Source organism: Gorilla gorilla, chromosome 2 (genome assembly GCF_029281585.2).
Source record: "Gorilla gorilla gorilla isolate KB3781 chromosome 2, NHGRI_mGorGor1-v2.1_pri, whole genome shotgun sequence".
NCBI lineage: Eukaryota > Metazoa > Chordata > Mammalia > Primates > Hominidae > Gorilla > Gorilla gorilla.
The window spans coordinates 40,547,080-40,564,634 of NC_086017.1; the positions used below are offsets into that span (position 1 = coordinate 40,547,080).

A 17,555-nucleotide genomic window follows, 5' to 3' on the forward strand; every position below is an offset into this window, starting at 1 on the left:
CTACTTGAAGAAAAATGTTCTAAGCAGCAGAAGGTCTAACTGAATGAAGTAGGATACAAGGATTAGGGACAGAAGATTTCACAGAAAACTGTGAAGTCCCACCTAGCCTGCCTTTAAGTGACTCATAAACATGGATATTAAGGCTCCAAGCTCACCTCCACGCCACATTCTCATTCTGTGTTCATCACTTCATCATGATGAATGTCTTTTAGGTCTTACCTCCAGGCTTTGTCTCATGCTATTTACTGGCACTGGAACACTTAACTAGTCTGCTTTTAACAGGCAAGTGTGGTTCAGTTGTGATAAATGCTTAGGAAGGGAAGGCAGTGAGCTCAAAGGACTGAATGCCCAGGTTGGCTACAGGGAGTGCAGTGTTATGGTCAGGGAATGAGACTTAGGTCAGCTCTTAAAGGAAGAGGAAGACTCTGGGACGTCCTTCTGAGTTACTTCTTTATCAGTCAGTCTCCCCTGAATGCAAGGGAGCACAGGGAAAACAGAGAAAGAACAGCACTACACTGGAGAAGCCTCACTTTTATCAGGTGAGAAAACATAAACAGATGATAATAGAGCTCTTCAAAAGCCAGGTGGTACAGCTTCATTTCGCACAAAATTCCACCAGGGGCCTTGGGAGATGTGTTGCAGTTAGGTGAAGAGAGTGGTCAGAGAGAAAGGCTTCTTATTGAAAGTACATTTGGTCCAGATAAAGAAAGCCATAAAGGAATAATTACCACTTCTTGAGCACTTGCTCCACACATCAACCCATTTAATCTACCAAAACTCTTTGAGGCGTGTACTGTTATTAATCCCATTTTACAATAAGAGAACTGAGGGCTCAGGAAGTGCGAAAGTTGTGGAGCCAGGAATCAAAGCCCTGTTGTCTGACTCTGTAGCTCACAGGCCTTAGTATTCCTGGTATACTGCTAGCCTGGCCAATGGAGAACGTATTTAAAATAGTAGCTATGGCCAGGTACAGTGGCTCATGCCTGTAATCCCAGCACTTTGGGATGCTGAGGAAGGCAGATCATGAGGTCAGGAGTTTAAGACCAGCCTGGCCAAGATGGTGAAATGCCATCTCTACTAAAAATTAAAATATTAGCCAGGCATGGTGGCGGGTGCCTGTAATCGCAGCTACTCAAGAGGCTGAGGCAGAGAATTGCTTGAACCCGGGAGGCGGAGGTTGCAGTGAGCTGAGATCACGCCACTGCACTCTAGCCTGGGCGACAGAGCGAGACTCCATCCCCCCCGCCCCCACAGAAAAATAGTAGCTATGATTCCTATGATCAGTATGGATAGGATAGTCAGAGCTACTCTGTGCATCCTGGCAGTTGATATGAAGCCTTCCAGCAGAAGCTGAGGAGACAATCACGTTTGAGGAACATTCAGTGATGGCCTCACTTCTCTGGGTGAATCCCTGTTAACAGAATCCAAGGCTGTTAATTTGTGTAGCATGTCACAGTACTGATACCTTAAAATTTGAGATAACTGTTTTTATCTTTATTTCCCTAAAGATATATTTATTCATTCATTCACTCAAAAAGTATTTATTGAGTACCTATTGTGTCACAGGCATTGTTTAAAATGCCAGGGATACAGCAGTTTAAAAAGCAGTGTCTTTCTTTGAGAGACAGGAAGTCTAGTGAAGAGCCAGTATTTTAGGGACAGGTAATGAACAAAGAGATTATGTAATATAATGTTGGAGTTGGGTGGGGTGGGTGGGATGATTTTAGAAAGAAAAATAGACTTGGGGGACAGATAATGAAAGAGGCTGTCATTTCAGACATTTTAATCCTCTGAAAGAATACAAAAGAAAAAAAAAGAAAACATCTTTCAGAATTGTTTGAAGTAAGAACAAGACAGGAGGAGGTGATTGGTGTGTTACTGTTTTACGAAAAAGGAGAAAAAGCTTCATGAAATCGCCATTCAGCAAGGACAGAACTGGAGATGGCTTCTCTTTTACAAAGAAATCTCTGTCCCAGGCTTTCAGTCTGTTTGGTGTTCATACAAGTGTTTGTGTGTTGTGTGGAAGGCGGGTGAAGGCGGGTGAAGGCGGTCCTGTTCAGGGCCCCCTTTGGTGAACACAGCAGGCAAAATACTCTCGTCATCCCCAGCCAAACTGGCCTACAAGCACACTGACTTCCACATCCCTAGCATTTAGGCCTTTGAATAGAAGCTGACACGTAGCAGCCAGCTGAACAAGTATTTAATGAGGAGCAACACAACTCCAAGAAGGGCTCCTTAGTGTATTGTCAAGTTGCTGCAGCCTTGTGAGATGGAAAAAAAAAAAAAAAGTGCAAATGAACCAAAAAGAAAGGGAAGGGGGTGGGGGAAGAAAGAGAGAGAAAAAAAGGAGGCGTTGGAGAGAGGGCTGAGGAGAGACCAGGATTGAAACACTTCATTTTCCTGGATTTCAAGGGAGCACAGTCTGGAAAGCAGATATGAAAACTCGGGGGTACTGCTTTGGGGAAAACCATCAACAACTTTGCTGCCCTGTTACATTGGGACTACAGTCAAAACAGCAGCTGTGCACCAGATGCTGACTTTCCGAGGAATACAATTGCTGTCCCAGAGACCTGCCCTCTGAGGGTTGCGGAACTGGGAAGAGACAGGCAAGCGTAGTTTTCTCTTAAGAGCCTTTTGAAACAAATTAAAAGAAGCTGCGAGGGCCAGGCGGTAGTGGGTGGCTTCCATCAGTGAAAAGACTGCAGAGAGAGGTGGCTGGAGGGAGATGGAAGTAAGAGAAAGTCGTTCTCAAGCAGTGAAATAAAGAGGTGTCTTAGAAAAGATGCCGTTTGAGGCACTCAGGGAAATTCTGAGGTGTTCAGCCCCGTCTGTCTGGCTTCAGAAACAGTCTGAGGGTGAGACAAAGACTTGGTTTGATGAACTAATTCTGCTGTGTAGGCATATGTCTTGGGTGGAGTGCCTCCCACCCTGGAACAAGAATTTGAGTGCTAGTAGTTTATTTGGGAAGAGATTGCAGGAAATGCCAGTAAGAGAATGAGGAAATGAGTCAGGAAAGGGAAGGAAACCAGTAAAGGATATCTTATCAAGTGAGTTACCACCATGGGCAACTGGAGTATAACTACGGGCAGAACACACACCTCAGTGTCATACCACCTGACTCAAAGGAGGCTGGGTGTTTTATCTTTCCAATTCCCATCAGTCTTTGCTGGAGGGCTGCTCCAGGCCGAGCTGGGAGGGTTCACTCCCCAGCCCTCCTGCCTGTTCCTCCTGGAGTTGGGCCAGCCTAACCGGAAGAGCCAGTGCAATGGGGTTGGGAGGTGGTGGTGCAGCTGGCCCTGCAGCATCACACTGAATAATTGTGGGGGGCATATGTGACTATTCTTATTTTGTGGATATAGGAAGTGAGGCACAAACTCTTGGCATCTCTTTTCTAAGTCCTCATATCTACTTTTTAAAGGAGTCAGGGCAAAAACGACAAATAATACTTACAATGCATATTGTTAGCTCTTCCACTTTTGAAGTGCTAAACTCAGTCATACTCTCTAAGCCTTCGCTTTTTTTCTTAGAGGCAATTCCAATTTTTTTTAAAAAGGTGGTTCTTGTTATAGGTTAGCCAGGTGTAACATTTTCTCTGGACTCAGCCCACACACTCCTGAACTTGCTTTCTATGCAGTTCTTCACAAGAGAGAGGCCCGAGGTCAAGCATCATTTGATCAAATGTGCAAAGAGGAACTGCATTAATTCTATTGCCAACTATGCCCTGATCTGATGCCTGTAGTTAAAATGAGATTCTCATCTTTACCTCACCTCCACCACCAGTCACATCTACTTCCCTAAACCCAGAAAGGACAAGTGTTTGGGTTTAATGTGGGTAAATAATACCAGCTAAGGAGAGGGCTGCTCTTTGTAATTGTTTTTTTGCATAGCCGGCTTAGAAATTACAAATAACCACCACCCAGCAGATCCCTTAAGTTTCCCCTTCTCAAGGTTGTATGCTGAGGAGGGCCCCATCAAGGCAGGGAGGGACACACTTGTCACATTTGGGAAGGGCATGTTCATACCGGGGACTGCCCCAGCTGTACTTGCTCTGGTTAGGGGAGAAATCTCTGAAATGCTTGGCAGAGATGAGCAAGCATGAAAGCTTCCTAAAAAGGCAAAGGCAAATTTCTTCAGAGTAACAGTAATAAAGTGCGCAATTCTAAATGCTCTTCCTGGAATCCAGTGTACTCTTTGGGCCTCAGTTTTCTCAACTGTAAAATGAGGATGTTGGATCCCGTCTCTGAAGACGTTTTCAATATTCTTTGTCTGACTCATTTGAAACCCTTAAAATATGTTTAATAACTTGTGTTCTTTTTTCCTGTGTCAAAATGCATCTCACATTCCTTAAGAAGCATTTAGGGCAATTGTTGCTCCAAGTGTGGTCTTTTGGAAGGTGCTGGTCCTCAAACTCTCTGTTTCAGATTTGCAATATAAGGACAGAAACCAAGATGTGTTTTGTACCTTTAATAGCAGTTTGATGTTGCCACAACACTCAAGTGGGATTCATTTTTCTTGTAATTCATTTCTACTGTATTTTACCAAAGCCTTTATTCCCAATGAATTGAGGGCAAAACATCCGGGCTTTTATAAAAAATTTATTGAGAAGTGCTCATTTGCAAGTAATAAGGGAAAAATTTTAATCACTTTTAATCTCACTATTCCACCTAAGCCACTTTTGTGAAAGAAACAGTGGTTAGGAGTTGGGGAGAGATTTGCATTTCTTTATACATATTTGTTTAGTCATTTCATAGGTTTAATCACATGCATTTTCCAAAATAAAAATATTTTAAGCACCATCATGAAAAATAAATAAGATACACAGTTTGGATCCAATGATTTTGCCAAAGTGGATTAAACATCCCAGTCTCCAGCTGCCTGAAACCTTGGGGAAAAAGTTGGAGTGTCAGAGGTCTCAGGCCATCAACTCATTGCCAATCACCAGCTCTGTCCAGTTCCCCAGGACTGCCTGGGTTCTGTTACATGAGGTCTCATCCTAGGAAGGACCATTGGTACCCACCTGGCTGGCAGAGGGCTTTCTGCTTTCTAACCTCCTTTCACAGGGTTCAGGCTATCTCTGGCCACGCTCTTCCTTCTTCTGCTGAGTCAAAGCAAATATCTGAGGCATTCTGAGGGACACTTAGAACTGAGGAGCAATTAAGAAATGCCCTCCAGGAGGGACTGGCCTCCATGTTACATGGTCATCCTACAAGTCCTAATGGAGGCCCTGAGAATGGCATTGCCTTAATGGCCATAGTAGGAAAAACGAGCAATGTTGCCTGATCACTGCAATTGAATATCAAAGATGTTAACTGAGAGGCACATGTATACACACTGCCAAACATTAAACCATCTTCCTACACATTGCAGGGCATGAGAAAAAAAAAATGGAGGTTGGGAGTAGGATGTCCAAAATGAGAGAGAAGGGTAAAGAAAGAAGAATTGCAAAAATCCATAATTAGAAAGAAAAAAGCAAACATGCATTTAGCTGTTTTGGAAAATCTATGTTACATAAATAGGACATTTTTCAGAAGTTAAAGAAAGGTCAGCCTAAATCATGCATACACTGCAGATCCCCATCCGTACTCCTAATCTGAAAAACTAATATTAAAGGATTAGAGTATGACAGTTTAGGTCAAATGATGATCCTCCCTCCCCAGACTTGTCTATTTTAGGCTTAGGAGGAGGCAGAAGAGTCATAAATTCTCCCAGTGGGGCACAAGGAGCCAGTCCTTTTGCCAGTACCTTTCAGACTACCCGTGACCTCCCTTCCTTGTGAAATTACCCATAAGTCGAAGATGGGAAGCAGGCCTTGTATCCCTTGGGAATATTAGGGAATCTCATAACTTTCCAAGATTTTAGGAAAAGTAGGAAGTAACCTATTTATAAGTCTGTTTGTTCTGGGAAGGGATTATTGCCTTTGTCTTCCTTTCTAAAATAGCATTCATTAATTTTTCTTTAAGTAAAAATATGCCCAGTGCCATCTTCTCTCATTCCCCATGGAAACTTGCTTTGATCCACAGAGTACCTATAAAAAAAATTACAATAAATTCTGTAGTGTTTGTAACTAGGAAGATTAGGACTTGAAATGAATTGGCTCTGGGTTTATAGTCTCAAGGACAAAGACTTTTTCTTTGTTCTCAAGGACTATCAGCCATGAGATTGACAGCTGGGGTTTATTCTGATCCCAACATTTTCCTCCTCTGATGTTGGTCATGTCCTCCTCTGTCACTTCTGACCATGAGTATAGGGATTGTTGTTGACAGTCAGAGGAGAAAGAACTCTCTGAAATGCTTGGTAGAAAGGAAAAAGCATGAAAGCTTTCTAGAAAGGCAAAGGAGTTTCACCAGAGTAACAGTAATACAATGTGAGATTCAGAATGTTCTTCCTGGTTTAGTAATTTCACCTTCACAAGAAGGGGCTACATCAAGGCTTCCCCGGGGTAGCTTTGCAGCTACAGTCAGATTGTGCAGATTCACTGAGACAAAGGCCTAGGGAGAGAGGAGAAAGCACTTCCTTGGCGGCTGTATTGGGCTAGCTTTACTAGAGGTGGAGTCTGACACACTTTTGTACAATGATGTATTGAGGATAAGCTCTCATGAGAAGGAAGTAAGAGAAGCAGGAAGAGGCATGGAAGGAGTTAAGTGAACTTGTATTTCAAGAGAGGTCTAACCTCAGCTTGATCTCACAGGAAGCTCTGGAGAGTGTGAATTGCACCACAGTTACCCACCAAGAGCCAAGAGAATTGGACTGTTAAACTTCAACATTAATTTGTCATCGGCTATACCCTGCCTCTGAGAGTAAGGCGGTCATGTCCAAGAACCTCTAGGATAGGCAACTCCCATTGGCCAAGGACAATCCCCCAGAAAAGGGTGAAGGTGTGAGCCCTTATGAGCCAACACCTGTGGCAGCTGTAGGCTGTTGGCCCTAGCTTTGTCAAGGGGACCTTGGCAGGCACCAACTGCAACTGCTACATAAGCCAAAACAATTGAAGATGGAAGGTCTGTGGACTGTACCTTATCTAAGGAACAATTTATATCATATACAAATCCTATCCTTTACTATTATATGGTAGTACATATATCTCAAGGTATGGTACCAAGGGGGCATCATATTTGATTAGATTGGATTACAAGATAAATCTGAAGAGGAACATGGAGGTAGCTCAGTTCAGTATATTCATTTTATAGAAGAGAAGAAGTACGTGAGAGTAAACACTTACTGGGAACCAGATCTGATTCTCAGTTTTCTCTTTTGCTTGAATTCAACCGAACTCATATTTATTAAATTCTTACTACGTATAAGGCACGATTTTAGGCACTGAGCAGATAAGTGAAAGACACAAAATTCAGCCACTGCCTTGTGCCTTAGGCATTTACAGTCTGGTTGAAGATAGGGAATGAAAGAAAAAAATAAGAGTATAAATACTATGCAAATCACAATTCAGATCTCACCCAAGAGCAATGTGGATTAAATGCTTGGGTCCTTTAAGGCAAAAGCATGACACACAGGAGGATAGTTTGTGGTTTGTCTTAATGTGATGGGAGGCCTTCATCCCAAATTCCCCTGTATTTAAAACTATAAAAAAGAAAATATCCTGGCAGCTCTACTATTTGGGTGAAGCTGAAAAAGATAAATATTCAAGTAGAGTTCTGGAAAAGGGGAAAAAAGCAAATGAACAAAGAACAAAAACAAGCCATCCCTTTTCAAAATGTCATCTTGCCATGAAAGCTTCTTCAATTCGTTACCTAGAATGCAAATGTATTGAAAGTTTTACTCATTAAATAAGATTATTTTGAAGCTAAAGGCCAAAGATCCTACTTACTTTGGAGAACAGTGTTGAATCCAGCCCAATCTCTCCTTTCAGCCCAGGCATGTTTTAGTACTGGGATGTTTTCTATCTTTTTAACTGTCCTGTGCTCTGTTTACACTATATTAATCTGCTCATTTAAATTGGTGTTTTGTTTTAATGTTTGGCCAGAGTTTATGCACTGCTACTTTGGAGAGAATCTAAGATTCATTCATTCATTCATTCATTCACTCACTCAACCAAGCATTTGTTGATAGCCTGTTGGCATGGGAGACCCTTGCAATTGGCACCAAGAATACAAGAATGAGAAAGGGACTCAACTTGCACCCAAATGCTCACAGTCCAGTTAGGTGAGAAAAATAAGCAGGTGAATATATTAAATAAAATATGGTACATGCAAGAATAGAGCCCTGCCCAGGATATCTAACCAAGATTGACCCTAAGGATGTTCAAGGAAGTTTTTATAAAGAATTTGACCTTAGTTGAAGCCTGAGGCCCTGGTGAAGTGAAGGGTTACCTCCTCCTTTATCATTTTCTTTATTGAATATACCATCAGAGGAAAATTATCGTTTTAAAATTTTGTTGATGTTGTTAATCTGTCCCCTCTGTCTTCCCGCTAAAACAGCATTTCTCAACCTTTTTTAAAATCAGTTATATCATAAGGAGCCTTTTTAAACAACTTTTTTTGTTTGCTTGTTTTGTTTTTTATTTTGTATAGATAGAGGATCTCGCTATGTTGTCCAGGTTGGTCTCAAACTCCTGGACTCAAGAAATCCTCCTTCAGCCTCCTAAAGTGCTGGGATTACACACATGAGCCACAGCACCTGGCCTATAGACAACTTTTTTTCTAAACACTACTCTCCATGATGTTTTTCTGTAGCAAAATAGACATAATATAAAATGTACCATCTTAACCATTTTTAAGTGTACAGTTTACTGGCATTAAGTACATTCGCAGTGCTCTACAACCATCACCATTATTCATTTTTCTGTACTGAAATTTGCTCAACTGAAATTCTTTACCCCTTAAAGGATAACTTCTCGTACCCCTTCCTCCCAGGTTGCACCCTGGACAACCACCATTATACTGTCTCTGAATATACCTGTTCAAGGTACTTCATACAAGTGGAATGATACAATATTTGTCCTTTTGTGTCTGGCTTATTTCACTTAGCATAATGTCTTCAAGATTCATCCATGTTGTAGCATGTGCCAGTTTCATTCCTTTTTATGCCTCAATACCTACATGAAATTTAATACCACATTTTAAATCTCTTTGTATACTCTGGGCCTTTGGAGGCTCACAAACCATTATAATACATAAGATTTTTCCACTTCCCAAGAACCAGTTTCACCCTTTTGCTGCAATATCCCCCTGTAGAAAATGCCTGTGTTAAAACCTAAGCTCCGTGACCCTCTCTATCTTGTTGTCCACTGTGTCCCCCAGCATAACACGTAGCACATTTTAAGTACTCAACAATCATTTATTGAATACTTCTCTAGCCCTTCCCCAACCACTCCTTCCTTCTTATCTTAGCCATTATTATCAAAATTTGCTCTTAGAGTAATTACGTATGTATTTGTTACTTAGTGCTTCATGCTCCCCAGCCAGGCATCTCACCATGCTCATTTCCTTTGGCTGCACATGCCATTCTCAGTGACCCTGTGTTTGCTGGCTTTCTTCACAGAAGTAAAAGATTATGAGCCTCCATTTGGTTCCAAGGTGCGGGAGCACCCCTGTGTCGAAAGCATGAAGGACAACGTGTTGAGAGATCGAGGGCGACCAGAAATTCCCAGCTTCTGGCTCAACCACCAGGTAAGGAGTGAGTGTTTACAAAGGTCAGTAAGATTCAACCAAGTTGCCTCTTAGATGGCAGAGAATTCTGGAATATTGAGCTTAAATCTGAGGGAAGGTCCCATTGTGTTCTATGGCCCTGTTACATTTTGTTTATAAAGCAAATTTCAATACAGTGGATAACCCAATTATTATAGGTTCCAACCAGCTGATATGTACTCTGAGAGCTCACAAATAGCCATTCGGAGGACATTTGTCACATTTTCCAAGCCCCCTTGGTCCTGGGTTAAAACATTTTGTTTGCAGCCGCTGCTACTTACTCCTGGGCCTTCACGTCAGGAGTTTATATTTGATTCCCTCTGGATTCCAAATGTTTTCTTCTGGGAATCTTCAGCTCCATAAGGAAATACTTAGCAGATGCAAAACAAGCAGGGTTTGTCAGGCAGCTGTAGTGAGAAGTGACTGTGGCATGCAGAAGGCTGTGTACAGGTGTTTGCAGGCTGTGCTCACAGACTTGGGAGAGGCCTGAGTGAGCACGCGTGGGAAAGAGGAGACCGACTCCTCACTCCGGAATTAAGGAAAGCAAAGAAGAGGAGAATGCCCCGGAAGGAACAAGAAATCTGTCTGTTGGGAACATCCTAATGGCCTCTTATTTTTGCTTGTTAAGAAATGCTAGCTAACGCTGTCCATAGCAGGGCAGTCATTCTGGACTCATAAAGAGGCTGATCCAAATTGTTTGTTTGGGGGCACTTTGATGAGGGCAATGGTCAGAGAAAAAAGAAAACGATAGGTTGTGAGTGAGTCAGAACCAGCTGTATGTCTGACACACCCAGGAAGGAGCCCTTAGTGAAGAATGAGAGAGAACAGTGTGGCCCTATCTCACTGAGAAAACTGTTCTTTCTACTGGCTAAAACCTTTTATTGCCTCTTTTGGATGAATTCCCTCAACCATGAAGGCCGAGGCTAAGTTGTTGGTTTCCCTAAGGGCAAGGCAAATTCAGATAAGAAACAGAAACAACAAATCAGGCACAATCGGGAAGACAAATGGAGCAGGAAGCCTGGTCTGTGCCAGTCCTGGCCCAGAGCCACTTCACCAGACAGACCTTAATAAAGTCCGAGGAGGGGGCGGGGGGGAACCAGGCTGTGGTGGGTCACAGGCTTCTCTGGAGTTTTGAGCAAATCCTCTTTGACACTAAAACTGTAAGAATATTTTGCATAAATTCTGAAATCAGAATGTGCTGGAGTGTTATGTTTCTTTCAAACTCTGTTGCCTCCTCTGCTGTATAGTTCTCGTAATGAAGCCATTATTCATGATGATAAAATTCTGAAAAGAATTTGCATAATACATTTTTTCTCATAATGAGATTTGTTGCCCTATTGATTTCAAGTTAATGCTTAATATTTAATTTAATTTACTGCCTGTAATTACAGTGCCAGAATAAAATAAATGTTACTTGTGTACCAACAATAGCACTCTACTCTTAACAGGGCCATCTGTCAATACTGTCAATTAGGTGAATTATGCAATTAATTTAACATCATGGACTCATCGGGTGGGGAGGGAGAGATAGGCTCCTAGGTGTGTTTGGAAAGTTGTTGGTATTAGAAAACAAGTAGAAAAAGTGCCAGCTCTCCCAGGTAGTTTTGAGATTTATCCATCCCACTCCCAGCCACCTGTGTGAGGGATCCCATTAGCAATGCTGATCTTACAATTGGGAGGAGCACACTCTATTTTCACCTATCAGACCATTTATTTAACTCCTGCCTGCTTTATTTCCAAAAAGGATTTGAAATGATAACAAAAATATTTGCAATGCAAAATAAAAATTAAGCCAGTGAGAGAAAACTCTTGCCACCTTCCTGGGCAGGATCTCCTGGATGGTCTCCTTGGATGGGAGCTTGATTCGGTTAGGGTGAACCCTAGGAAATGGCATAGAGTTAAGCATGCCTGACCCACATAGGCAGCTGTTTCACAGGGTTCAACCTAATGTTGTTGGAGAGGAATGGAGCATCCCAGAGGTCATCCTTGGCAGCTCGTAGAAGCTGCTACTGAATCACTCTACAAAATGTGTGGCCTATAGAAAATGAAACCATGCTAATGCCTGCATACAATTCTGACTGGGGTAATCAGCCCTGTTAAAATAGAACAGTGTATATGACCCAACTATATGACACTCTGGAAAAGGCAAAAACTACAGAGACAGTAAAAAATCAGTGGCTGCCAGAAATTTAGGGGAGTGGAGGGAGGGATGAATAAGTGGAATGCAGGGAATTTGAGGGGCAGAGAAACTATTCTGCATGATACTATAATGGTAGATACAGGTCATTATACATTTGTCAAAACCCCTGGAATATACAACACCAAGAGTGAACCCTAATGTAAACTATGAATTTGATTGATAATGATATGTCAGTGTTAGTTCATCAGTTATAACAAATGTACCACATAGATGCATGCATGATGTCAAGGTGGAGAAGCCTGTGCCTATATGGGGAAGGGGTTTTGTGAAAACTCTCTGTACTTTCCACTCAATTTTGCTGTGAACCAAGAAATTCTCTAAATAGAAAGGTGTTGAAATGATATTAAGGGCCACTACATGGGGAATTTTCAGGCGTTGGGAGTGTTAGTGTACCCCAGAAGCCCAGCAGAGGATCATTGTGCTGTCAGGACCTATTGTGATCAGATAGCACCAGAGCCAAAAAGTATGGTAGGTTTTGAGCACAGTTGCCGCCAGCACAAACCCCCCACCACCCTTTCCACATGGAACTGGCTTGCCTGCAGCAGCAGGCACTCAGTCAGCACATGTTAAATGCACAGGCACTTTTGGACCCTACTTGCACTCACTATAGCAACAAGGTCAGCAGGCCACCTTGCCTTCCGCGGAGCCCACCAACTCATGGTGCCCTTTGGATCTCTTTCCCGCTACAGGGCATCCAGATGGTGTGTGAGACGTTGACTGAGTGCTGGGACCACGACCCAGAGGCCCGTCTCACAGCCCAGTGTGTGGCAGAACGCTTTAGTGAACTGGAGCATCTGGACAGGCTCTCGGGGAGGAGCTGCTCGGAGGAGAAGATTCCTGAAGACGGCTCCCTAAACACTACCAAATAGCTCTTCTGGGGCAGGCTGGGCCATGTCCAAAGAGGCTGCCCCTCTCACCAAAGAACAGAGGCAGCAGGAAGCTGCCCCTGAACTGATGCTTCCTGGAAAACCAAGGGGGTCACTCCCCTCCCTGTAAGCTGTGGGGATAAGCAGAAACAACAGCAGCAGGGAGTGGGTGACATAGAGCATTCTATGCCTTTGACATTGTCATAGGATAAGCTGTGTTAGCACTTCCTCAGGAAATGAGATTGATTTTTACAATAGCCAATAACATTTGCACTTTATTAATGCCTGTATATAAATATGAATAGCTATGTTTTATATATATATATCTATATATGTCTATATCTCTATATATATAGCCATACCTTGAAAAGAGACAAGGAAAAAGATCAAATATTCCCAGGAAATTGGTTTTATTGGAGAACTCCAGAACCAAGCAGAGAAGGAAGGGACCCATGACAGCATTAGCATTTGACAATCACACATGCAGTGGTTCTCTGACTGTAAAACAGTGAACTTTGCATGAGGAAAGAGGCTCCATGTCTCACAGCCAGCTATGACCACATTGCACTTGCTTTTGCAAAATAATCATTCCCTGCCTAGCACTTCTCTTCTGGCCATGGAACTAAGTACAGTGGCACTGTTTGGGGACCAGTGTTCCCGGGGTTCCTGTGTGCCCTTATTTCTCCTGGACTTTTCATTTAAGCTCCAAGCCCCAAATCTGGGGGGCTAGTTTAGAAACTCTCCCTCAACCTAGTTTAGAAACTCTACCCCATCTTTAATACCTTGAATGTTTTGAACCCCACTTTTTACCTTCATGGGTTGCAGAAAAATCAGAACAGATGTCCCCATCCATGCGATTGCCCCACCATCTACTAATGAAAAATTGTTCTTTTTTTCATCTTTCCCCTGCACTTATGTTACTATTCTCTGCTCCCAGCCTTCATACTTTTCTAAAAAGGAGCAGATTCTCACTCTAGGCTTTATCATGTTTACTTTTTCATTACACTTGACTTGATTTTCTAGTTTTCTGTACAAACACCAATGGGTTCCATCTTTCTGGGCTCCTGATTGCTCAAGCACAGTTTGGCCTGATGAAGAGGATTTCAACTACACAATACTATCATTGTCAGGACTATGACCTCAGGCACTCTAAACATATGTTTTGTTTGGTCAGCACAGCGTTTCAAAAAGTGAAGCCACTTTATAAATATTTGGAGATTTTGCAGGAAAATCTGGATCCCCAGGTAAGGATAGCAGATGGTTTTCAGTTATCTCCAGTCCACGTTCACAAAATGTGAAGGTGTGGAGACACTTACAAAGCTGCCTCACTTCTCACTAAACATTAGCTCTTTCCACCGCCTACCTGGACCCCAGTCTAGGAATTAAATCTGCACCTAACCAAGGTCCCTTGTAAGAAATGTCCATTCAAGCAGTCATTCTCTGGGTATATAATATGATTTTGACTACCTTATCTGGTGTTAAGGTTTGAAGTTGGCCTTTTATTGGACTAAAGGGGAACTCCTTTAAGGGTCTCAGTTAGCCCAAGTTTCTTTTGCTTATATGTTAATAGTTTTACCCTCTGCATTGGAGAGAGGAGTGCTTTACTCCAAGAAGCTTTCCTCATGGTTACCGTTCTCTCCATCATGCCAGCCTTCTCAACCTTTGCAGAAATTACTAGAGAGGATTTGAATGTGGGACACAAAGGTCCCATTTGCAGTTAGAAAATTTGTGTCCACAAGGACAAGAACAAAGTATGAGCTTTAAAACTCCATAGGAAACTTGTTAATCAACAAAGAAGTGTTAATGCTGCAAGTAATCTCTTTTTTAAAACTTTTTGAAGCTACTTATTTTCAGCCAAATAGGAATATTAGAGAGGGACTGGTAGTGAGAATATCAGCTCTGTTTGGATGGTGGAAGGTCTCATTTTATTGAGATTTTTAAGATACATGCAGAGGTTTGGAAATAGAACCTCTGGGCACCCTCCTCAGTGTGGATGGGCTGAGAGTTAAAGACAGTGTGGCTGCAGTAGCATAGAGGCGCCTAGAAATTCCACTTGCACCGTAGGGCATGCTGATACCATCCCAATAGCTGTTGCCCATTGACCTCTAGTGGTGAGTTTCTAGAATACTGGTCCATTCATGAGATATTCAAGATTCAAGAGTATTCTCACTTCTGGGTTATCAGCATAAACTGGAATGTAGTGTCAGAGGATACTGTGGCTTGTTTTGTTTATGTTTTTTTTTCTTATTCAAGAAAAAAGACCAAGGAATAACATTCTGTAGTTCCTAAAAATACTGACTTTTTTCACTACTATACATAAAGGGAAAGTTTTATTCTTTTATGGAACACTTCAGCTGTACTCATGTATTAAAATAGGAATGTGAATGCTATATACTCTTTTTATATCAAAAGTCTCAAGCACTTATTTTCATTCTATGCATTGTTTGTCTTTTACATAAATAAAATGTTTATTAGATTGAATAAAGCAAAATACTCAGGTGAGCATCCTGCCTCCTGTTCCCATTCCTAGTAGCTAAATCCATTTGCCTCATTTGGTTATTTTGCAATTTATGCAGAAAACGTCACCAAGTAAATAATCTCCAACTTTTTCATACTGTCTTCCTCAACTGACAGTCTCACAGTCCTTAAAAAAAAAAAAAAAAAAAAAAAAAAGTCACAGAAGCTCAGTAACATGAGATGAAGCAGATGCTGCTCATGGCCTGCCTGCCATGCTGGCATCCTGGCATGATGTCCCTCTGAATGCCCAGAAGACCTCTTCCCACAGTCTCAGGAGCTGCCTCTATCCACATGGCTGTTTCTTGCAGGGATTTTCACAGCCAATGTTTCTACCACTTCTTCTATTTTCTCTGTTCCTCATACTAGCAAGCTGTTGGCTCTCTTCTTGACTCTTGTCATATTCCATGCTTCCCTTTTCTACCCAGATGCCACATCCATTTGGTGCTTTTAATTGATTTACGTGAATGGTGAGATGAATATGCCTTAGGAAATTGTCTCCTGGTCATTTCTTGTGACAAAGTGCATGAGATTTTCTGCCTGAACTTCATGCTACCTGTTTTGGAATCTGAGAGATTCTGTACCTTCTTCTTAGTTATCGACTGGGTTCTAAATAGTTAATGTCATAGTGCCTGCACCAGGGTGTTTCAACCTTAGCACTGCTGACTTATTTTTGCACTGGATAATTGTGTGTTGGGAGGGAGGGAAGCCGTCCTGTGCACTGTGGGATGTTTAGCAGTATCCCTCGCCTCCACCCACTAGATGCCAGTAGCACCCACCCCACAGCTGTGACAACCAAAAATTTCTCCAGACATTGCCAAATGTCCCCTGAAAGACAAAGTCCCTCTCAGTGGAGAATCACTGAGCTAGATGATGTGGTCCTACTGTGGGCCTTAGTTATAGTCTTGTCTTTATTAGTAGCAATTTTAGTGGTTACTAATTGTAGAGGTTACCTGCTCCTCCATTTGCCAGCTTTGTGATCTGGGCAAATTACTTAACCTCTCCATGCCTCAGTTTCATCATGTGTAAAATGAGATTTTACAAGCCTCATCCTATACAAGATAAAATTGTGGTAAGAAGACACATGAGGCTTTTGAAGATGGGTCTTGAACTTTTTGGAAAGCCTTCACTACATGCTGGCCAATGTTAAGTTGGTTTAGTATGCCAAGGCCTGCTTAGGCAAAGAAGCAGATTTTTAGGTACAAACCTAGAGAGCATTTACAACAGAGGAAAATGGGTACATTCCCCAGGTCTGCAGGACAGGAAATGTGGGTCCTGTGTGAACACATAATCGGGGGAGAGCGCTCATTCACTGAGTACTCGCTATGTCATCGGATTGAATCCTCCACTAGCTCGGTGAGGTACATACTATGCCCATTTAACAGATGAGGAAACATGGTCAGAGAGCTCAGATAAGAAGCCCGGGGTCTCACCATGTAGAATCTGGATGCAGGGCCAAGTTGTCTTGGAACTGGAATTTGGAACACCTGACATGCTTGGTTCTTTATTTCCTGCTGTTTCCTGAGGGAACTGACCTGCCCAAGCAGGACCAAAAGGCTACCCCATGAAGAAAAGCTCTGCTACTGGATCGTTGTTCTCATCTCTCTCTGGGTCTCTGCTCAGTGGAGGCAGAAAAGATGCTTTTCCATTTCTATTGCCTGACTTCCTCTCCATTCACATGATAAGTGTTGTCTACATGCTTGCTGAGAGAACAGCTGGAAGATGAGTGAATGTGTGTAGACTGTGTTTCCTAATGTGTGAAATGTGTACTGGTATCTGAGATGATTTAAGATTGTGCCACCTTTATAAAAATAGATCCACCTTTATTTTAGTGGATCATTAACATGTATTAGAAAAAAATCATTAACACAGCCTGGACTTTCACAAATAATATTGCTTGAAATATGGCTGAGTTTAAAAACTTGAATTGATTATTAAAATACATTAAGTAGACGATACTCATGCATGACAACTACAGGAGGTGTCAATAGGAATAATTGAAGTTAGGAAGCTCTACCCAAGGAGGCAAATTCATATTAATTCCTAACATTTATTGAGTACTTGGTAAGCGCCAAGCACTATTCTCTGTTTTACCTTAGCTGCTTAAATCCTCTCAACAACCCTGTGAAGTATCTTACCTCCATCTTATAGAGGAGGAAACTGAGGCAGAGAGCAAGGTCTAGCTAAGGGTCGCAATCATTAGCATGAGAATTTGAACTGAAGCAGTTGGACTCCAGAGATCAAACCCCCACCTTGAACACAAGATAAAGCTGGAGTTAGGGGGTAACAACGTGGAGCCTCTGGAGAGCTCAAGGGTTTGATTCAACAGTCCAA

The 17,555-nt window shown here is 42.2% G+C and overlaps 1 protein-coding gene across 2 annotated transcripts in view; it reads left to right on the forward strand.

Annotated features, from left to right (window-relative positions):
• Positions 1 to 15,212, forward strand: part of TGFBR2 (transforming growth factor beta receptor 2) — an 87,557-nt gene extending 72,345 nt beyond the window's left edge. For both annotated transcript variants that reach the window (XM_004033790.5, XM_004033791.5), the window contains 2 exons: positions 9,496 to 9,623; positions 12,531 to 15,212. In XM_004033790.5, coding sequence (XP_004033838.1) covers positions 9,496 to 9,623; positions 12,531 to 12,710 — 308 coding nt within the window. In that variant the 3' untranslated portion in view covers positions 12,711 to 15,212. The remainder of the gene's footprint in view (positions 1 to 9,495; positions 9,624 to 12,530) is intronic.
• Positions 15,213 to 17,555: the final 2,343 nt, after the last annotated feature.